Genomic DNA, 23503 nt, shown 5'->3' with positions numbered 1-23503 from the left:
TTATTAATAATGGACCAAGAGGTTTCTGTATAGTATGCTCCATTTGAAGCCCCAAATCTTCCGTCCTTTGGCTCAGCCACAGGCGAGCCACACCATCACGCCTCAAAACCTCTGGGGCTCGCTTCACACCTAACCCACCCCAACGCCACCCGCGTGCCAGGGGCTGCATTTTTGCCTGGAATCCCCCCAAAAACAGCGTTGCCGAGCGGAGAAAACCCCCGCGGGCTGCCTGTGCCGGCGCCCCCTCAGCGGCGCCCACGCGGGCGGGCGGGCCTGGGCTCGAGCCCTCTCCCTCAGGGGGCCGCGCGCCGGGCGAGGCGCCGCTCCCGGGGCCGCGGGTTCGAGTCCCGAGGGGGGCGCCTGCCCCGGGACCGGTGCCGGGCGTTCGCCCTCCGCTCTTCCCGGGGGGCGGCGGCCGGGGGGTCCCGCTCGGGCGCGGTCCCAGCGCACATGTGCGGCCGCCCGGCACATGCTCACTGAGCGCGGCGCATGAGCAGACGCGGCGCGGGGCCATCGGACATCTTGGGCCGCCCCGCACGGAGCGGGGAGCGCCGCCACCGCCACCGGGTCCCCGGGGCGGGAGCAGCCGCGGCGCCCCCCTCGGCTCGGCTCGGCTCGCCTTGCCTCGCCCCGGCTGCCTCCCCCTCCCCTGCCTCCCCCGGGCAGCTCAGAGCATCCCTCCTCCCCTCTATGCATTTGTCTTAATCCTTCTCAGAGACAAGATGGCAACGCCGGCGGCTGTAAACCCTCCCGGTGAGTAGCTGCCGTTGCCCCCCCTGCGCCCCGCAGGGGCTCCGTCTCGCCCCCACGTTGGCCCCGCCGCACCACACGCCCCCGGCCCGCCGTAGGCACACAGCGCCCCTGGGGACCGGGACCGGGACCGGGACCGGGACAGCCCCGCGGCTCTCCCCGTTCCCCCGCAGCTCGGAGCGGGCTCGCCCCGGGACCGGCGGTGGCTGTCGGCAGCCGGGAGGAGCGGGCGGGCGGGCGGCCTCGCACCGAGCCCGGGGGAGAGCTCGGGAGCCCGCAGGAGTTGTGCATAAGCACCCGGGGGCAGAGGGGAGCGGGGAGAGGCTGAGGCCGGGGGCTGCTGTCAGTGTATGGTGCCCTGCACCCGGTCCTTGGTGCCCTACACGCGGTCCTTGGTGCCCTGCCACCGTCCCAGCCACGCTATCTGAAGGGAAAGCGGCACGTTAAAACCCAAGGAAAGCACCTCAAGGCTGGCAGGTCCCTTAGTGTGTTCCCATTTCCTTGCCAGAAGATGCCATAAATCAGTTTCCCATAATAACTTATTAGCGGAAGGAACTCGCTAAAGTTTTCTCTTTAAATTCGTCGTGGGGGAAAGAGGTTCCCTGAGGTGACCTGTGTCTGTGAGGCGCAACGTCTGGGTCATTAGGTGTGCGGTGAAGTGGGCTCGTGTGATGTGCCGTGGTAGGTGTTTCGGTGAGGTACTTTGGTCAAGGTAGTGTTGGATGGTCGGGTATCCAACGCTAAACACAAATGGGCCAGCGGATTTTGCGCTGGGCGCAATACTAATGAGGAACGCTTATCAAAAGTGGATTCCAGTCCTACCCGTTTTAATACTGGGTTACGTTTTGTCACTTTCCAGTCAGTTTCAGTTCTGACTGTTAAGGGCTTCCTGGAGGAAATGTCAACAATCGTTCAAATGTTCTTGTAGCTTTCACGCTGAAGGTAAACACAGTTGGTTTGTTTCTCTAAGTGTCGATAAAGTAAGCAGGAACAACAAACCTTTGCCAATCAGATTGAGTTTTAATTTCAGAATTGTACATGTTAAATGAAAATCAATATTTAATGAGAGGTTATTAAATGAGTATTATTTAGCTTCCAGGCTACCATGTCATGCATGATAACGGAGAATTCCAGTGCGTGCACATGTAGCTGGAATCAGTGAGCGGTTTTGCAGGCACAGGCAGATACAAACAGCTTTTTTGGGGGAGAAATTTGGTTTGCCTTCTTCATATCTGCTCCTCCAACCTATGCACAGAAGGAACAGCCCCAATTGCTTAGAGGTCTGTGCAGAAACTGCTGAGGACTTGCAGAGCCTGGTGGCCCTTTGGCACCACCCTTTTCCACCTCTGTTTCTACCTACCTGCAGCTGGCGTCACCAAAATTGTGGTTGCAGGAGGTCGGGTACTGAAGGGCAGCCTCGGAGCAGGGCTTCCTGGTCCTTTCCCTGTGCCCTGGGGAGCACTCGTGTTGTGAACCTAGGCAGAGCAATGGAAGACATGCTGAACATGAGCGCCAGGTGTGCTGGCAGTGCAGTGATCCAGCACAACGAGGCTGGTTTGCTGTAGAGTTGTCAAGTGCTCCTAAGCACAGATTGCCGTCCTCCGGAAGGATGAGGAAGTGTGTTGGTTTCCTGGCACGAGCCTACACGTGCGTCTGCGAGGCTGAGGTTGCAGGGTGTCTTCTCACTGCTCGTCTAGGCAGCTGGAGCAGATCTGGGCTGGCAGACAATTCACCAGCAATTAATGACCCTCCCACGTGCGTGAGTGTTGCTGTCAGACAAACGTAGCTGTGCACGGGCAAAGTCAAAATGAGGAGACTTTGAGCCGTGAAGAGATGAGAACAGTAGACTTCACTCTGCAGTGCAGTGCTGCGTTTGCTCTACCACGGACAGCAGAAGATAGAGCTGCATGCGTGACATATCTTGACTTATGATATGCTTTTTTTAAACATGATAATCTGTTGTTTTTGTTATTCTATTTTTAGATTAACCACAAAGCAGTGTAGAGAAGCAGAATCAAAAGCTTTACTGAGAGGATTTTAAGGCTGCTGTTTTCTTTTGGGGCCGGATCCTCAGTGGGAGTAGAACGAAAGTAGCCCTATTAGTATTGGCGAAGCTGTGCTGCCTTACGCCAGCTGACTTTCTGATCCACGATGTTAGGGGAGCACAATAGAGAGATTAACTTGTTAAGCATCTTTAATGATGATTAGAAATTACAATATGATTAAATTTTTATTAAGCAATTGTCTGGGGTTCTAATAACATTTGATAATTTAGGCAGGACATTAACCTACAGCTACCACAATACAAATACGTGGGGCATTAGTCATATTCTAGGCAGTGGAATGGGGATTATCAGACACGGAAAAGCTGGGTATTCTGTAATTCTGGATGTGGAAATCTTTCCCTGTGGTATCTCCTGGTACAGAATTGTGCACTGCTCTGTGATGTTTTGTTCTCTCCCACATTAGATGCAGATTTATCCATTTCCCTGCTCTTTTTGCAACAGGGTGGGAGCAGTTTGCAGTCTGTCCACGTTAGGGTTTGCAGGAGCTGCAGTGTCAGGACCAGATTGTGGCAGGGACACGGCCACCTCTGCGACAGGTCTTTGTGGTGAAGGAGCTTGTCCATTGCTGCAACGAGGCATCGCACTGGGAATCGGGGGCTCTGTATGATAATATCTTTTTTGCTCTTCCTGCACGCTTAACCTTAGGAATAGGATCTGGTTAGAAGTACTTTGTTCGTTTGTCGTAATCTGGATGACTAACCGAAGTGTGAAACACAATACAAGTGTGTGGGAAGCTCATCTGCATTGGCACAAAGCATCAGAGTTAATTTATTTCCTCCTGAAATAAGATTGGCATATTAAATGGGTTTTAAGAACAAAAAAATTGTGGAGGTGTAACAAGCATTTCATAAATTACTGCTTGCAGCAAAGTAACTTAGTGCCACGTCTGTTTTAAATACATATATTTTTGGAATGCAAACTTGTCCATAACTGTTGCTACTCTGGGGTCAAATTTTGCTTAACTTGTGATGAAGTACGTGATGTGGTGCTTCTTGTAGTAGCCCAATTGGGATGAAAATGTGAAACTCTTAAGGAAATCAACATTTTCTTTTCCTGAGACTTTATGTGGCCTTGGGTGACTAAGTTGGATCAGTCTTACAGATGGTCCCTGAGCAGCAACTTTGTTGTGCTTAGGTGATGGGAAACGGGCTGGCTTTAGCCCTTCAGCTCTTCCCCAGGTGGAAGGGGCACCCTAGCTAGTACCCACAGATACACTGCCAAATGTCACACACTCATACACCAGATCAGAAGAAATGAGATCAAACACTCAAAGCTTATCTAGAGTTACACCAGAGGGCAGTTCCCTTAGGATGTTCTTGGCCATCTTTGAAGATTTTGTGAATCCTTAGGATCGTATTCTTATATTTAATTGAAAAAACAAAACCAAACAGTAGCTGAGTTGTTCACCTAGCCACTAAAGCTCCTGTAATGATTTCTTTTTCAGCAGAGAGCCCAAGCTGCTGGGGCTTAAAGCCTCCCTCTTACAACCACAGCAGCTGACTGTGGATCCTTCTAGCCTATGGCTAGTGCAAGATTTAAAAAACAAACACCTGAGATTGATCCTCAAGGAAAGACAGTTAAATGAGCACTTTCGACTTGCAGTTTGTAACGAATTAACAGCAAACTTCATGTTGTATGAATGAACACATGTAACTCAGCCCTGCGTCTGGCTTCTTGTCTTAGGCAAGTGGATGGGTGCTGGGAGCTGGTTTTGTCAGTGTCCATTCGCTTCTTGTAGGAGTTCAAGGTGGAGATAAATCATTCTCCCATTCCAGCTGGTCCTTCTGGGAATGAAGTGGGTTGTTAGCCTGCCTTGCATTTGCACTCAGGTTGCTAAGATGTTAGGCAATGTGGAAGAGGTTTATTGCCGCCCCGTTCCATGTTCCCACAAAGGAATTGGCTTTGACAGCCTGGCAATTCTTTTATTTTTATTTTTTTAGCTTTCGTACAGCTTTAAAATTGATGATTAAAAGATCTAATTCAGTGTTTTAGATTTCAAAATTGTCTATTCAATGCTGAGCCCCAAGTTTGTTGTGTTTTACTGCTATGATAGTAACAGCTTTGCCCTTCATTACAATATAGACTATCCAGTAAACACCAAAATCAATTTGACAGCATCCTGGGGAGTAAATGGAGTGTTCTACTGATGGGGATTATAATGGGCCCTAATGTTTCTGGGGTGCAAAAACGTAGTTTTGTTTCTAGGATAATGCTGAAAAAAGTCTCAAAAACTAAACACTCATTATCTAATGGGATCCTTAAAGCTACAGATCTTTTTCTTCTCTTATTTTCATTTCTTTCTCGCTGCAGAATTTGTCCTTATTTCAGTCAAACAGTGGTGTGAGGTGATAATGCCTATTGAACTGTTCTGTGATAATGTTTTGACCTTCAGGACTTTGTACAGTAACTCGCATTGAAAAAAATATATTTTTTTCGTTATTTCTAATCTACAAGGATTCCAAAGCATTATATTTTGAAGTATCTCTTCTAACAGAATATTTATTTAAAATTTGCATATGCAGCTTGTGATTAGTTTCAAATATTTTTTCAAATAGAATAATGTTTCCCCGTTCCTCTTAATAAAAATGCAAAACAAAACAGATATTGCTGATTCCTGTAATACCAGATGGTACTGCTGGTTTTTCTTTCTAGTAAGAAAAATTGCTGTGGAGATTAGGTAGGAAAGGAAAAAACAGCCGTTTCAAAACAATCAAGGCAAAATAACACCTTTGAGTTAGTGATTATTGCTATTAGGAGGACAGAAATGGGGCTGTCATTATGAAGATGAATTCAGAGATTATGCTTAAATGGCTTGTGAAGATCAGATGTGTGTGTAGTTTAGGGTAATTTTTTTAGACTTACTGCTTGATAACTGACAAGTAAGAATGGAAATGCGTTAATTCAGCGCTAACTGAAGAAAGTATAATGCTATTAACATTTCACAATAGAAAGGGGAAAGAGGGGCCTTGAGTTTAGGACGTGGGGATGTAGGTCTCGGTTCTTGTAGGTCTTCTGCAGATTTTCCAGTCCACCTTGTGGCAGCATCCCTTTGGGTGGCTGGCAGCATTCAGAGATGGATGAGGATGGGGTTGCTCTGCCTGGCTAGCACCACGAATGCGTGGACACCAGCCCAAACTAGGTTCTGCTGCTGACTAAAGAGCAAAATCAATAAAGGCCATTTGGGAAAGAAATCTGAAAATATAGAGATGCTCCTCCACGCATTTGCTAAAACAGTTTGTGCAAGAAAACAGATGCGTTGGACCAGAGAGGCAGAAATTCTGAAATTTCAGAGAACTTGGGTGGCCGCTCGGTATATAAACAATTGGTACTTGTTTATTCTTGCCGACAGTGTTTCCTTTGTTCAAATGTAAAGCATTTCCTGCCGCCCCACGTGTAGCCTGCATTCTGTGTAGAGAGAAAGAGAAAAATTGCGTAAGGCTGCTGCCCTACGTTTTAGCCTCTGATTATAATCCAAAGTGGATGCACATTGTAACCAAAGAAAAAAAAAAAGGTAGAAGTGAATCATTCTTCATCTTCTGTTGTAAAAGTAAAAAAACAAACCAAACAAAACCAACAAAACAAAATAAAACAAAACCACCAATATTAATTTAGATAACTGCTTATCCAAATTAATTTGAGTATGGAGGGAATACTTTTGGTTGATGAAATAAAAACAATTATCCTATTTAGTCAGCGCATGCTCTTGGAAGATCTTCAAACTGGTAGATCTGATGCTCATACCTGTCTTTAGTTTTCTTGCTTTTTTCAGCCTTTGTTGTTTATATCAAGTTAGTAATGAAAAGGAATTGGTTGGATAAATTCATGTGGACCATATTTCCCCTTCTTGCTTACTTCTGAAGGCGTATTTTTATCACAAAGTATTGCAGGATTTCAGCAAATACTGGCCTTTTAGATGAGTAAGTTGCATGGTTTGGAACTTCAGTAGCAAGCATAGAGCACCATGTTTTTCAGAAGAGATGAGATGATTGCAACTTTACCTTGAGTAGTCAGCATTTCAAATGGATTTATGTTGAAAAAGGCAACATTAATAAACTGTCTTTTATCTGTCTTGAGTTTATCGTTTACATGAATTAATGATCACAGTCATGCAATGGGTTATGAATTAGAAGCTGCTTTCGAGATAGATGTGATTTCCTTTTTTGGTACCCAAAGCATGCTAGTCCTCCTTGGGCAATGCCATCTGCATGTGGAGAAAGAGAAATCTTTTCTTTTGGATGTCGTGCATTTTCATGAACGCTTCTAAATTTTCTGCTTCCTCCTTTCTATTGTCAGCTTTTATTTCCATTCTGCCGATCTATCTCCCACATCTGTATCCTCCGGTTTCGATTCTGCGTTCCACTTGCGTGCCCCTGCCTCTCTGACGACTCCTGTGACTGCCACAGTTTGACTGTGGTGCTGAGCTGAGCTGTGCATTGGCTTCTCAGTTACCCTTGTCTAAATGTAAATGAATCCTGGCATTGTACTGCTGCTTCTCTCAAGTCTTTCAACAGTTTATAAGTTGTCTCCATTCCATTGATAGCAACTCCTTGAAGAAAAGTCCGTCTTCTTCTAGGTAGCAGCTGTGCAGCTTTTTATGTAATGGAGCAGCTACTACAAGGTATTATCAATTGGCTCAAATTAGGACCATCTATTAGTTTACATCTTCTCTACATGTATATGTGTTGCTGTTTTGTTCAAGGACAGCTCATAATGTTAATTTTAAATGTTTAGGTTTGGGCTGCTGCTGTTTTTCTCATCTAAATGTCAACTGCATGTGACAAATAGAATAATATAAAATAATTACATATTTTTTTCTCCAATCAAGGAAAAGGGGTGTTGAATTGTTTAATTACTGGCTTTGCCAGCATACAGATGGGACGGCTTTTCAGGTAAGTTGCTCATACAAAATGCCTGCAATGGGTAGTAATTAACAACTGGCTCTTCATTGGTATGTTAATTATGCTGCCATTTGTCCTGGTGCCTGTCCTTGTTTTAAATGTTCAGTTACACTGAACTGAAGCGTTCACTTCCTGGCAAACACAGAATGTATCAGAACAGTTTGACTCTCAGATATATGCAAATATTTTATGGGAAGAGGCATGCCAGTAAATCACTGAGCTGCAAAGAACAAAAACACTGCATATTTGTATTCCTCGGAGGTAAAAGCAAAATCTGTTTCGATGGAATACACAGGCCTGGTTTTGAAAAATGTTCTCCAGTGCTTTCCCAGTAATAATCCAGAACAGAATTTCATGCGGGTAAATAACCTGAGGGACTGGTTGCTGCTGGCTCTCTCCATTAGGAAAGGTAGGTGGACATCTGGGTGCTGTGACATGTTCTTGCAATGCATGTATTTTTAAAACTGCATTGCCTATAATATCTGGATGGAAAATCAAGCTGAGCTGGAAACGCTTTTAAAATTTGAGGTAAACCAGGCTATTTTGAATGCAAAAAGATTTAAAGTAACACCTTATGTATAGATCACGTCAGTAGTTTCAAATCTTATTTAATTTGCAGTTCTTTTGATAATACAGATTGACCTGTTACTTGGGTGCCCAGCGCATCCCCAGTCTTCACATATTACCATGACAGGTAAAAACAGACTTGCATCCAGCATGAATCTTGAACTTATTCAGTGATGTCCTGAAGAGGGCCAGGGTGGTGGTTAGGTGGCTGACTAGCATGTCAGAATGAGACCAGTGTTTGAACTTGCTGAGCCTCTGTCACCTGGAAAGTGGTTCGTCTTCCCAACGCCCTCTGACCCTCATCATCACAGGGCAAGTCAGACACCCCTGAGATTAGGTGCTGGTTTTGTAACAGTAGCCGTAGGAAGAGGATTATAGTCATAAAATTAGCTATAAAATGGCACTAGCTACTGTGTGTCACTGCCCTCTGAGTCATGTTTGAGCTGTTTATTGACCAAAAAAATGCAGTGCTGTTGGTACTGCAGAGCCAGTATAGCACCAGAAGAGCTGGAGTTCCCTTGTTCCGCATCCAGCAGGCAAAGCTGCTAGCTCTGTTTGGAGTCCAGCTTCAGAGCCTTGAAGTATTTTCAGCTAGAAAAGCTTGGTTTTGAGATGCTAAATTCCTGTGTTCGCAGCCGCTGAGAGGCAGCTCATTTAGCAGAGGCCTGCAGAGGCTGGCCCTGTGACAGAGCTCAGAGAAACAGGGGTTGGTCTGACTGCCCCCGTGAGTCCTGTTCATGTCAGAGTATGTGGGGACACCGATGGTTTCTGATGATTTATTTTTTTAGGGCATCTGAAGAGATTGACTGGCTGTCTGTGCATAGCTGTGTCACCTTGCTCTGCACTTCCTGTAATAAGTGATTTGACCAGAAGAAAACAAGGCTGCATAATGAAAACTTCCCTTTATTTTTCGGGATTTTCAGCAGCCATAGGAATACAAAGGTAAATTTTTGGAGGTATGTAAAGGTTTTGGTGTTCCTGGGATAAATATTCTTTTACTAATTCATCTTGTTGATGTTTTCATGGAAAAAAGGGTGAAATTTAATTTGCTGGGTGATTGGGTTTGTGGGAGCAGCAATTGCATCTTAGCTGCGTTGTATTTTTACTTACCAGTGAAGGTTTGAAGTATGCACTTTCATTGTTGAAATTAAAGTAAATGAACCATCACTGAGAAAAACACGGGAGCGTTTTCAAGCTCTTTCACGAAGACTGGAAAATAAGAATAGCTTCTGAATGTGTGGGCACGTTTAAAAGGTGGGCTGGAATCCTGATAATTATTCTTCAGCTCCTTTCTTGTAGAAATTTTATAAGGCAAAGTAAGTTTCCTCCAAAAAAGTAGTTTTGGAGGGGGTGTTCTCTGGCACAGTTTGGCTGGAAAGAGGTTGGTCTCTGCCTGTCCCGCAGGAGGATGGATGGCTCCTTCCTGCCTGGCTCTTGGAGGTACCCGGCTGTGGTGCTGAGTGGGCTGGAGGTGCTGTGCTCCCCCTCCGCTGCACCACTGCCCCCATGTAGGCTAGAGGCTCACAGGGCAGGTTTGGGCGACACCTATCTCTGAGCTCCAACCATTAGCAGCTGGGGGTGTTGAGGGCATCTTCGGTTCTCTCATCATGGTGGTGGTTTCCAGCAAAGAAGACAGTGGACTGTGGGATTAAGGGTGTCTTAAATAAACATGAATATCTTCCCCAAAAGTCACACGATGAAGTCTGCAGAATCTGTATCTTACACTTGTACTCAGGTACTGAAAAATGTGGAAGGTCTCTGCAGGCTCATGCCAGAAGCTGTCCATGCTATGAGTTAAGAAATGTTCTCCTGTTATGCAGGTGGAGCTCAGCTGGATTCTCACTAACAACAAAACAGCAGATCAGACTTGAGCTACAAGGATCTCCTATCCAAAATTTTGTCTGTTACGGACATTTTAGAATAATTATAACACTTCTATTATGGATACTTACAGAATAAGACTGCAACAGAGTATTTTCTTCCTTCTTTGTAGCTGATGGGTGTTGTGAAGTACAGAGGTTTATAAGAGTCTTTTGTTCCTCTTGTAGGTTATTAAAGCTTGAGACTTGGTTCTTGAATGATAGCTGTTGTTAGTTTTATTTCTTCTAACTGAAATCAAGTGCTTCGCTACTTGGTGTAGTCTGTGATGTCTTCCTGATATAACAAATGAACCCGTGCTCTCTGAGATGTAGTAGTAAATCAAATAAATTTTGCTACTCTTCTGCTCAGCAAACAAGCTACCATTGTAAGTTTCCAAGTATTTGCTGGCTCAAGACTTTTTTCTTTTTTTAATGGTGTCCTCGTTCAGCTACTTTAGCCCTTTGGTTCTTAACAGTAAATGGAATTAAGGCTTAAGATTTCAACATTTTAGTGAAAGCTGCCAATCTGAATTTCTTTTGCAGTATGTCTGTGACCTTGAGATAGGCATTCTAGCCACGCATACTGTAAGCATACCAGCTGGCTTTCTCCAGAGTTTTCCCTTTTGCTGCTTGTATTTCTTCCTCCAGGTTCCACGTGTGATTTAGAAAAGGAGACCATGGAAATATCTAAGTAGTTTTTGAGGTGAAGCAGCTGTAGGAAGGTGCTGTAAAACAAAATCTTAATGCTGTGGTACAATAACCAAATTAAGGGATAGGTGGTTTTACTCGTTGGCATTTTGGTTGGATAGAATCAGTTGGAGATCTGTGGGTGGGTGGAAAGAACATTTACATGAAATTCATGCTGAATTATGTTTTGCTTGAGGAAAACTATTCATTACTCGCATAGCTGGCACATGCTTTCTTATTCCTTCTCTAAAGCGCTACCTGACTGCTTTGATGAAAAGGTTGATATGTCATTAAGGAAGTGGCTCTGCCTCATCTACTGATTATGTACAAAACCTTTCATGTCCTTGGTGTAACCGAGTAGGACGCAGGCAGAACCAGTCCTGGCTTTGCTCAAGGAGAGCCGTACATGTGGTGAAAGTTTTGGGGTGTGGGGGGGTCGTGGCTCCGTCTCTTGGGATGGAATGTGTGTCTGTAATGCACCAGAGCTCGCTGCAGCTCCACCTGTACCCCTTTCTTGGGATTGGTTTTCCAAGATGATCTTCAGGACAAAATATTCTTTCATCATTGCTCAACTTAAAGCATCTGTGGTAATTATGAATAAGACTTTTGGAGACCAATAAATTCTTGCTGTGCAGGAGAATTCTTGGCCATTACAAGCTGCCAGCATTTTTCAGTTTTACTGCTGGCTGGCTACCTCCTGTCAGAGAAGTGACTGGAGAAGAAAGACAGATTTGTGCTACAGGCACTAGCCAGGGTTCAAACTGATTTCAGACTTCCTACTTAACCTCTGACAAGTCATGTAATATCTCTGTGCCAGAGTTGCCAGTCATCTGATTTTTGTTCCAGTTCTCATACCTCCACTTTGCCTGTCCTGCTTATTGGGATGTTTTTTTATGGTCCTGCTGTCTGGGATGGTTTTTTATGTGCATCTGTGAAATTAGTTCAGTTACAAGGGGGTTATAAAATAATATATCTGTAGGACAGTGTGGAGTGCCCGAATATCTTTATTTTTTTTCATTGTTATGTAACTGATATTTTAATAACAAACCTGTATTATGTTGGTCTAGCAAAGAACATTTTTCTCTCATTGGGAAGAAGGGGAGATAAAAGGCAAAATATACATTTTCTTTTGCCTTTTAAACAACAAATATTATTTATTCCAGGCACATTAATAACCACTAATTTGTATTTTCTTTATATGGTGGCTATGATGTTGGGATAACGTGTATTCTTAGCATCTTTGGAAAGTATACCCACGAGCACAGATTGATAGCTATTTCATTGCTAAACTACCAATCATCGACCTGGCTATAAAATCTTAATACAGGCTTTACAACTCATTCCTTGCTCTCTTGACTTATGGTCACTCAGTCTGCCTATGAAAACATGTTGATTTGTTCTCAGCCAAGTACAGTTTGAATTAAGGTTGAGAGCAAAATATTGATTGCCTTGTACACATACACAAATTAAAAAAATGTATGAAAAATAAAGTGAATATTATGAGTAATTTTTCAAGTGTTATGGGTTTGAGAGCTGAATCCAAAAAGTAGGAAAATGCATTATAGGGGGTGTTTGGTTGGTATGTTAACTCAAACTGCTCTTTCAGAGAGACTTGATTTCAAGTAAATATGTTTTCAGAAATCAGATCAGGATTTGTCCTAACATTGAAATGTAATGATAAGGCATTTGTGGTGATTTCTATGGTTAATGCCTTGGGCTGCTACTAGTTGTTTGCTTTGTTCTGTAGAGTTCCTGTAGTAGCTGGGACACAATTGCCATGTTTGGCATTCAGAGTAACTGTATGTGTCCTTTGTGCTCATCTGTGCTGCTCTTCCATCAGCAAATATGAAAGTTAAAAATTGAATTTGATCAATATTTATAGACAAATACTCAGCTTGTTTTTTGACAAACATCCAATTTGTTTGTAGTGAGTTTTTTCAGTGTCATTCTTTGTTCCCGTATTTTTTGTATCCACAGAACCGTCTGTATACTTTTGTGAACAAGAGGCTTGTAATGGATGTCAGTGAGATCATATTTAATGTGTACATTGGGATGTGAGCATCCAGCATGTTCTTGTACTTTGTAATTTTGAAAAAGCAACAAGAACATAGCTTTTACAGCAGAACACTTCTTGAAAGCCCAGCAGAGCTTAATTGGAACCATAATTGTTTTTGTTTTAAATTGGTAATTCTGACAAAAGCAAAGTATAAGGTTCAGTATTCATTCAATAAATGTGAAGTAACACCAAAGAACCTTCTGCAGCAGAGCATAGCAGTATTTTGTATTTACTATATGCCTATCAAGATTTCCCTGACTCCATATCGTTGGGGTGTTGTCTTTGGGGCATGTGTGGGAATGAAACACTCTAGAAAATAAAGCAAAAAAAATTCAAATGCAGCTACTGCTGAAGTTCCAAAAGCCTGTGGGCTTTTACTATATTTTTATTTGCAGACATGAAAGATGTAATGCTTGAAATTACCTAAAGGCAGACTGTTCTAACAGTGTAATTAATGATCCTGGGGCAGTGATGGGTAGAAAAATCATTAAGACCCTTGTAGCCTTTTTGGAAAGCAGAAAAATTCAGCTTTTGGGGAAACTCGTCTTCAAAGACACGGGCAACTGCTAATACAGGTTGGTATGTCAGAGCAGTGGGAGTTCCAGAAGATGTTCCTAAGGCTCTCCTCTGCCGGAGGTTAAACTGAACGCATCCAGGGCCCTGAAAGGTGCTGTCTGTAGGTGGGGGCTAGACTGGTGGATGCTTTTTCAGGCATCTTTTTGAGGTCCAGTAAGATTTGAATCTGGAATTTCCCTGTCCACAGACCTTTTCCAGATCTAAAGGCTGGACTACAGAGCTTCATAAATTGGGCAGGGAGTTTAGAAAAAAAATGGTTTGAAATAATGGATCACACAACCTGTCTATTCACTTGTGCACCTTGTTCAAGTCGCATGAAATTTTTGATCCTCGTCTCTGCTATGGAAAAGTGAAGATAGCTGTTTTTTCCCATCTCTAGAAAGAAAAATTAAAAGAGATGTCAATCAGAATATCTTTGACTTGCTGGAATTTCAGTGAGGGATAAAATGAAGTTGATATTAAATACGCAAGTCTCAGGTTGGGTTTTTAAAATGGAGCTGTTTTTGTTTTCCTCCCCAATTTTTACACAGAGAACGTTGCTTAAGAAATTTTGAGGAAAAGGAGAAATAGGAAACCATACTATTTTTAGAACATCTTTTGTGATGCATACTGATACTCTTTTTAAGGTGTTTCACACAAATATTCTTACTCGTAGTAATAAATTGGGATGTGGAAACACCTGAAAGGCCAATTAATTATCGTAACATCAAATAGGCATCATTTGCTTGTTGATTGAGCAGAACTGAAGTCATTAGTGCTATCAATAAAATATTGTTTAATGGAAACAATAGAATTGTGATTACCCAACAGTGCCCAAGGACACTGTAAATACACTGATAATTAAGTATTTGCTAACAGGAGTTGTTGTTCTGAGTAGAATTTAGAATTAACATACTCTTCTGAGGCAAACTTAAAAAAATCTTTGTAATAAAAGCGTTTGAAGGATATGAGTAAGTGATTTGCAATGAATAATTTCAATTGGAGTGGTCTAAATTTTGTGACTTTGTGGTTGGACTGTGTTGTTCCTGAGCTTTCTACAGGTGGTGGGACTGGATGTCCTTGTGTGTGGGTGCATCCACAAGGCTCAGGTCTCTGACCCCAGCTCAGTGGCTTTCAGGACAGCTCGTGGTCCACTGCCACAGCAGCAGTGGACAGTTTAGTCTTATGTTGTTGGACAGACATCGCTTCATCAGAAGTACTTCGTTCAGATCTATGTTTGTCTCCCTTAGCATCCCTTGATGACTTTGCTCTGAACTGACCACCAGTGGCGATTTCTCTGGGTGTCTGACCCGTGCTCTGTTGTAGGAGGGAGGTAAGGCACAAGACACCGCTTCTTGGTCAGGCTGTGCAGAGCTGCAGTTTTAAGTTTAGGATAAATAATATAAATACATGTACCCGTGAGCTTAGACCATGCTTACAGTGCCTGTCCACCTCAATGAAAATGGATTTAAAGAATATTTATGTGAAATAGCTAAGAGGGGACCACGCATGAATTCATTCAAAAAAGTCTCTGCTTTATATTTAAGAAAAGTCTAGTTAAAGTTCTTCCAAGTCAAATCAAAAATTATATGTATAAATACTGCCTTCCATGCTCATGAAATCTGAGAGCTGACTTATCATAAATAATTTTACAGGAAATATGGACAAGAATCAAGTGATGTTGATTCTCAAGTCACATAGTTTGACTTTCATTTACATTTCTGGGTTGGGATGAAAAGTGAAATAGTCAAGTGAAGGCTTTGGATTCCTAGGAAAGCTAGGCTAACCCAGTCTGCATTTCGTTAAGGTCAATCTTGTAGGCAGATTTATTACCCATTACCTTTATTTCATGGCATATTTACAGCTATTCGGTATGTTTTTGAGATTGATAGGAGCTCAGAGCAGGCTACCTCTGTGAAAGGAGAGCACTGTTGTATTGTTGATGTGAACTCCAGGGAAACGTGGTGAGGCTTTTCTTGCTTATACCATTATAATTATCCTAATGATAATTTCAAAACAATTTCTGCAAGTTGACATTTGAACTCAAATTGATTTTGTTCATGTACAACCACTGAACTTTGGCCAAAATCTAAACCAGCTTCTGTTGCTGGAAAAAAAAAAAAAAAAGATGGCTAGACAGCAAGAAACCAGACTTCTTGATAGAAGTGAGCTGTTGTTTTTATTCACTCAACTTCAGATTACTTATTTAAAAATAAAGTCTCAAACAATGGCATAGTAACTGCTCAATAGTTTATCTGTATACATTGCTATTATTTATTTCTCATAAAATAGTTGCATAGGAATTTATTAAAGCACGTTAGCTTGTAAACATCTTTGGACAACTATCTTGCAGAGCAGGAAAATGAAACAAGATGAAGAGTTTGAGGAAGGACAAATAGCCATGTCTATATAAAACAAGTAATTGGTCATCAAGAGTAAGGACGTGCTATGACAAATGCTTAATTTGAGTATTTATGAAATAATCTAGTAGTGGGAGTTGGCTAATTTCTCACCTCTGGAGAAGAAACAAGCTTGAGAAATGTGGTGTACCCTGTTCATCATGTATAACCTGGCTGCCCTGTCCCATCCAGCTCAGCATGCCTTTTCCAGCACTGGCCAAAGCAGATGCTTGAAGGAGTACAAAATCAGGGCAAGCATGTCTGGTGCTCCCCTGGGTACGTTCCCACCCCTCAGCCATGTGTGACTCAGAGCCTTCCTGAGCCAGGCATGACATTCGTATTGAATAGCTCTCAGCAGGTTTCCTTTCCACCGTTTTGGGCAGGGCTCTAAAGCCCCTACGGCCTTCTAGCACCCGCAGCTTCTTGTTGCAGGGAGCTTGGAGCATCCAGAGATGGTCATGGCTGGTCAAGATGGCATGGAAAGAAGTAAAAATGGTGCAAGGAGATTTAAAAAATGAAACAAAACAAAACAAAAAAAAACAACAACAAAAAACAAACAAACAAACAAACAAAAAAAAACAACAAACAAATTAACAGGGACAATTTGTAGGACAGTTTACCTCAAATGTTTTCCCTTTGCACTTGATTAGTGGACAGCCTTGGGGTGGTTCCCAAGAGGGGACTGGCAGTGCAAGGAACCCCGATTGAGCTGTTCTGTTTGAGGCACATAGTCACGGGGACATCCAGGAAGGGACAGCACGTGGAGCAGTGCAGGAAATAAAGGGGTGGTTGGATGAGAGCATTTTGCTTTCTGTGTAGAAAGAATTCTAGTCTTAGTGCGGAGGCAGATGCAGCGGAATTTAGACATAATTGGAATCCCGGTAGAGCTAATGGTGCAGTGACGCGTGTTGTTTGGTGGTGGTGGTTTTGTTTGTTTGGTTTTGTTATTTTAACTTGTACTGGAACAAACTGAGAGCAACCCAGTTGGCTGTTTGCTTTCCTGCTGAGCCACAAAATGTCAGAGCCTTACCAAGCCCTTTTAACTAATAACGAGTGAGGATCTTCTGGTGCAGCTCCACGTGCAGGTGTTTTGCCTAGGTCTGTGTGACTGTGCCTGGCTTCAGCGCAGCTCTGGCTTCCCTTGCAGCTTCCACTTTCCCTCCTGGTGTTTACTGGTTGAAATACAGCAAGTGTTCTGTTTTAAAAAGGAAAAAAAAAATCGTGTACATGAATTTCTAATTGAATGCCAACCCAAACAAGCTAAATGAAACAGACTTGTTAAATGATGAGTTAATGGACTGAGCGTGATCCGTCTCTGAGAAACTTGAAGGAAAGTCATTGCACGTTATTATTTTTCAGCTTGTTTGTTTGCCCAGGCTGGGTGTATGCTTCACTTTTTGTGAGTTCATAAATGGGTTAGCCTTGGCCCATTTTGCATAACAGAATAGCCATAGATTGTATTTGCTCGTTCTGACACAGTAAGTAAAAAATATGGAAAATAACTTTGAATGTTACCTTCTGATTCTTGCACACAACTTATAATTATGCAGTTATTTTTGGCAAATACAAAATGTCAGAGGAGGAGGGAGGATCACCATTCATTTTAAATGGAAATGATGCATTGTGTGGGAAGCCTAATTTTTTTTGTAATGCAGAATCGTTTAATTAGTACTTTTGCCACGTGTCACTAATATCAAGTGAAATAATATCAATAAAGCCAGAACAAATTAAGGCAGAAAAAAAATGAAGAACTATGTGTTATCAGCGTATGATTGTGTATGCAATGGCCTAAGACCAGACAGGGTCAGATTCAAACCATCCTGGCTGCAGTTTTACCGCGACCCTTCGTGTAAGCTAAACTTTGGCCTCTTTTGTTTTAATTAATGCTCCATCCACCCTGAAGCAGCCTTTCGAAGCAGGATTTTCATCCTCTCTGCAAACTGTCCTTTTGCAGTGACTACCCTACTTCCCCGCTCGGTTTGCACCTACACTTTCCCACTTGCAACTATTTATACCCAAGAGTCTGTTGCCGTGTGGTTGAGGCTGAGGTTGTGTTTTCACTGCAAGGCTGGTCCAGGTCTTTGGATTTGCTTCTGACCTGGTTTTTGGTGCGCTTAATAAACTTTGGGTGCAAGAAGCACTTCTTTCCAGTGAGTCAGTCCATCATAACATGTGGTGAAGACCTAAGAGATGTTCTGCTGGAGTTAAATCCACTCCATATGCAGTGACAAAGCTTTACTGAAGTTCAGAGGCAGGACAGCTACTGAGGTTCAGGTGACAGTCTTCAAAGTTCATTCCTCAGTGAAGGTACAAGCCTTCTTCTGAGAGCTTTATTATTTTCTGAGACTAGAGACAAGCTTTCAGAACAGGAGCCACCGAGGCATCTTTTTTCGTGTTTCCTCCATGTTTTGAATTCCATCAACCTCTTATTATTTGGTGAGGAGGGAGGGGGTTGAAGTGTACCATGACTTGTCAGCCAAGTTGGATTTGTTAGCTTATTACACGGAGTACAAGGAATAGTTCATCTAAGCCTTCTTACTAACTTCTTTACTGAAAGGGTTGTGAGGCATTGGAACAGGGTGCCCAGGGAAGTGGTGGAGTCACCATCCCTGGAAGTCTTCAAAAGACGTTTAGATGTAGAGCTTAGGGATATGGTTTAGTGGGGACTGCTAGCGTTAGGTCAGAGGTTGGACTCGATGATCTTGAGGTCTCTTCCAACCTAGAAATTCTGTGATTCTGTGTAAGCCAAATACTGAATAGGCCAAAAAGAGATAACAAAGAATTATGAATGAGAAATTGAAAAACAGCTTGGGAAAAATACACAGGAGTATGTGAGAAGGTAAAATGGTGTCATGCAGTTTGTCAGGAAGATGGGAGGAATGAAGAAGCAGGTATCCATCCCCTCTTTCACAACTAGTTGGGCACCTAAAGGAAGAATTCCCATAAAGTAGACCAAAACTGTATCAGTTAAAATCACAAGCAGAGCCCAAAAGTAAATTTTTTGGACCCTACCTCCTTTTGCACATCCCCACGATGGACTACAAGGCATGCAGAAGGTATGGTTAGTACTGAGATGCCAGGACTTCTCTAACTGCCCTTGGGACACAGCAGTGAAATGCGGAGGCACCACGCAGGATTTCAGCTCTTTGGCTTCTCAAGCTACTCTCCCAGTCTACCCGATGGGATGTGATAGATATCTCCTGGATTGGTTTCATTGTCCTGACAGCTGTTGGTGTCACAGCAAAGGCAGTGGTCACAAGATAGCTGGATTTGGCCTCCAGACCACCAGTTAGGGCATCTCTTAAAAGGTCTGTGACAGTCTCTGCCATGTCCCAAAACGATGAGCTTAATCACATCGTTCCCCCCCCCTTCATGTATGCTTAGTGTTCATCTGTGATACTGAAGGATGATAAATCCCTGATATTAATTTTTTAAAAGGGAGCATTTCTCCAGTAACTCCTCACAATGTGCCCTAATTTTTCTTTGAGATTGTGAGAGACACACCCCCCTCCCCAAAGTACAGGGCATTTTGATTTTGGTGGAGGAGAAATTTTAAAATGAAGTAGAATTTATATATTATTCACAAAAGCCCTCCCTTTCTTAGTAGCTGTTTCCAGAACCTAAATGGTTAAAGTAGAAAATGTTAGTAATTTTGCTGCAAATAAATTGATCAGTATGCAAGACGGTTGTCACTGGCTGAATCATGGTCCACAGTTAAGGTAAACAGATCTGTGATGACATTTTCTGAGCAGAATACCAATGCTGCTACATTTCTTCCCAGAGGTTTCTGACACTTCTTATATGCGGATAAAATTTCTCTCCAAGAAGGTTTTGTTCACAGGAAAGAAATAGCATCTTTGAAAGAGTCTTCTTTAAAGGTGGGATTTATTCTATTTCCTGATTTATTTGCTATGATAATTGTGTTAGAGAGCGTAGAAAGGGATATTTTTGCTTTTCTGCATATCCTCTCTGTACAGTAGATCTTTCTGATGTGGAGTCTATTTAAAGTATCTGGCAGAGCTGCAATAAAACAGTATTGAACAGAGTTAACGGGAACAATGAAATGTTTTAATTCCGATATTCATTTAAAGTCATCTCTTGTTTTATAATCTCTGTAGATAACATGCAAAAGCAATGATTAAATATGCAGCTTGGTTTTAGCATAGGTGTTTCTGTGAAATATTTTTGGCTACATGATGGCTTCATATGTTCACTGGCATATTCTAAAGTAAGAGATACAATTTAGTTTATTCCTGAACGTCTCTGTGCTAGGCAGAAACCCTCCTTTGCAAATGACTGCAATCAGAACCTGTTTGCTGAGATGCATCTAACCCCCGAATGACTTCAGGGCATGGAAAGATGCAGCTTCCAAAGAACTTTGTGAAATCTGCTTTCTTGGAACACTTAAAATGTCTGTGGATGTTGCTGTTTGAGGGAGAGGGATCATTCGTATTTCTGTATTTAGCCTTAGATCAATGTTTACTTGGAGGTGATTGACATCTTGGTCATTCTGTGGATTAGTGGCCAGGAATCTGTTACATTTCTCCTTCTATAAGGAGAATCCTGTTAGTCTAATCAGATGCTGGTATCTGACTTTAATCCTGTCAATTACAGTAAATGCTGAAGGATAAGAGAGCCTTGCTGAGAGCATGCTCCGTGATACCTGACATGTCATAGCAGACCTGGGGCTGGTCATTAAACTTGACGTCAGAGATTCAGAGCCCATTGAAGTTGGTGAGAGCATTTCTGTCACGTCCTGTAAGCTGTGGGTTTAATGTTGGCATGTGTAGGTGAGAAGAGCACGATTCTGCATGCTGGAAATAGCATGGCTAACAGGTCCTTCTGTAAGCTGGACTTGCAGAGCCTTGCTCCTCGGACAGGTGTCTAAGCCAGTGAGCAAGCCAGGAGGAGATAGAGCTGGATTTCACTCTGGATTCAGGCTGGGGCTTGAGATCTGCTGCTTGGGTTTAAGGACCATGGTTTAGTAATTCCCAAACTCAAGAGGAAAGCCCAGATTCATCCAGGTGTGTTGTCCCGTCCAGTGATTCTTGTGATTGTGGTTCACATGTGCTTCCAAGTTATCCCCATGTAACATTTAGCTTGCTTTCTGTCTTCTGCTGTGTAATCCCTCTAGCTCTTTTTGTACAGATCTCTGCAACAATTTGAGATTAACTTGGAACTTTCTGGGAGTAAATCCCTGTATTTTATCTCTATATTTTATGTACATTTGCAGATTTAAATTATTTTGAAATCCTCAAATGTATCTGGTGTATATATCTGTACATAAATATATCTGGTATATACAGCACTGGAGAAAAGTTTGAGCAGAGATTGACGTATTCAGCAGTAAACTTAATTCTGGGCAGAAGCATAGGGACCAATTCTGCTGCTTTTACAATGCTCAGTGATGTTGTCCCAGGATTAGCGCAGCTCCTTGGGGTCCCTGTGAGGATTATGGCAGAGTCAGGCCTGCGCCCAGGCGTGGCAGCGATAAGACAAGGCCTCTTAGGTCATCTGGTCTGTAACTGGAAGAACATCCACTGCAAATGTGAGTGTTTTGCTGAATTCTACGTTAATAGCATTTCCGTGTTCTTTGGCTGATCTGTAGGTCACCTTCTAACCTTGAAATTAAATACTGTGTGCATTTTTCAGCAGAAGAGAAATTTCTGTTTGACGCTAAAGAACTTCTTTTAAACAAGTTATTTTTCAGAGCACTGCCACAAAGGTTATAGGTGATTTTCTTGAGCATTCAGCCTGACATTATTTTGCTTTCTGAACATTATACTTTTATACTTAGGTTTTAATTTTGGGTAAAGTAAGCAATATTTGTCTTATTTCTGTTGGCAGAAGGAAAGTCTACACGAGCAGTCCAATCTCATAAAGAGAACAGTTTGTTACCTATTGTTCATTGCTGCTGAAGCCCTCCTGTGAGCATCAGTATTAACATCTGTGTGGATGTGGGCCTTGAAACATCATCTCTTGATTGTTGACCACGTCCATTCTTTTATTTAACTTTATTTTTTTGGGGTAACCAACTTGACACCTGTTTCTGCAGTGATGGGCTTTGATACCAGTTTATGCTACAGCAGAATAACTTCATTTACTATTGGGTGGCTGCCCAAAATGTGTTTTCATGCAACTTAAGACAATGACATCTGACTCTTCTGATGATGACTGTTATTAGGTCTTGGACCAATGCACACTTTTTTTTTTTTTTTTTTTTTTTTAAGATAATAAGCTCCCTGGAGTACCCGTCTACGACAATATTTCTGTCAGAGATTGTGGTCTGTGGGGGGTTACTTGTCCCCTGTCTCTCCTTTTGGAGCAGGGACATAGATTCTAGTGGATTCTTCTGGCTCTGCCCTCCCACACTGGCCTTTGTTTTCCAAGATATCTCTTTCCTACTTTTCTTACCAGCCCATTCCGTAGTTATCCCATCCTGCTTATAAAACTCTCTTTTATAAATGTAAATAACATCAAAGATCTGTTCATCAGCAAGCATCCAAAAGCAACAGAGATGGAAATAATTTGGGAAGCAGCTCAAACCTGTTCCATCGTCTCTCCAGATGTTCTTGCAACCTGGAGGGGAAGGCAGGGAGCAGCTCGGTTTGTGAGTGGAGACTTTGCAGCCACAATCCAGTGCTTCCATTTCTAGAGCTGCTGTCCAGCCTGGGTGATGCTCTGCTGGGTACTGGAAGCAGCAGTGGGGTCACTTTGTCAGCTCTGCCCCTGGAGCCTCCCTTCTGTGCTCTGGTGTCACTGCTTGTGCACCGAGACCATAGAAGGAGGATGCTCCTCTGCTGCCCTGCTTGCTTCGGTGGGGTACTGAGTGATCCAAAGTACTGAGTACTGCATTGCTTTCCTTGTTGTGTTCCTTACGTGGCTTGGGGAGACCCAGCCCACCGTCTGGTTTCACCCTCTTCAGAACTCAAAAAAAAATTATTTGATGGCAGGAAAGAAAGCTTGGAAAGCTGACTGCTTTTGTTAGCAGGGTGCATCCACCCCCTGGGGTTTTGTGAAAGCTGTAAGAGGTCACGCAGTGGCTGGTGGTGCCTTGGCATGGTGGGCTCTGAAGTGGAAAGGTAAATTGGGTGTCTTATGCATGGTTGTACGCGCAGGGCTGTCACACCTGGCTCTCCCTTAAGTGAAATCCTTCTGATTTTAAGGGCCTGAAACTATAGGCACTCTTAGCTGTCCTTTAATGTGTGTGAAGTCCCTGATTTTATTTTCCTGTGCTTGTATCTTGGAAATGGAAATTTTTGAATACATCCTCTTAGGGCAGTTAACTCAATCAACTTAATTTTGTTCTCCTAGGATTGTGAAGACATGTTCAAAGGCTATTTTGTGTAAGAAGTTGATTTCTTCATTTTGTTTTTATTGATGCGTCATTCCGGAGATTGAAGATACCTACACAGTAACTCTTCATTTGTCTAGCAGGGTACAATCTGATTATATGCTTCAAAATGTTTTCTTTCAGGTATTTTTGGACACTGATATGGCTGAGTCTGTGGTTTGGTCATTCCTGTAGCCACTGCCTGTGCTTTTCTTTTTTCTTGTTAAAAATATGCAGTTCCTCTTTTTCCTTCCTATTTGACATTCCCTAACTGTCCTTTCTTCTCATGCCTCCACATATTAAAGGCTGAACATAAGAGCAGAAACCCAACTC

At 42.7% G+C, this 23503-nt stretch overlaps 1 protein-coding gene across 4 annotated transcripts in view; it reads left to right on the top strand.

The window, feature by feature from the left end:
- Positions 1 to 654: 654 nt before the first annotated feature.
- ARNT2 (aryl hydrocarbon receptor nuclear translocator 2) overlaps positions 655 to 23503 on the top strand; it is a 107466-nt gene continuing 84617 nt past the window's right edge. For 3 of the 4 annotated variants that reach the window (XM_032194626.1, XM_032194625.1, XM_032194623.1), the window contains exon 1: positions 655 to 753. In XM_032194626.1, coding sequence (XP_032050517.1) covers positions 723 to 753 — 31 coding nt within the window. In that variant the 5' untranslated portion in view covers positions 655 to 722. Of the gene's footprint in view, positions 754 to 19631; positions 19716 to 23503 lie in introns of those variants that run through there. The other variant, XM_032194624.1, reaches the window with a different exon arrangement.

The sequence above is a fragment of the Aythya fuligula genome, chromosome 11 (assembly GCF_009819795.1).
Source record: "Aythya fuligula isolate bAytFul2 chromosome 11, bAytFul2.pri, whole genome shotgun sequence".
NCBI lineage: Eukaryota > Metazoa > Chordata > Aves > Anseriformes > Anatidae > Aythya > Aythya fuligula.
The sequence above is the reverse complement of the archived record's forward strand: the minus strand, read 5'-3'. Positions and strand labels throughout refer to the sequence as shown.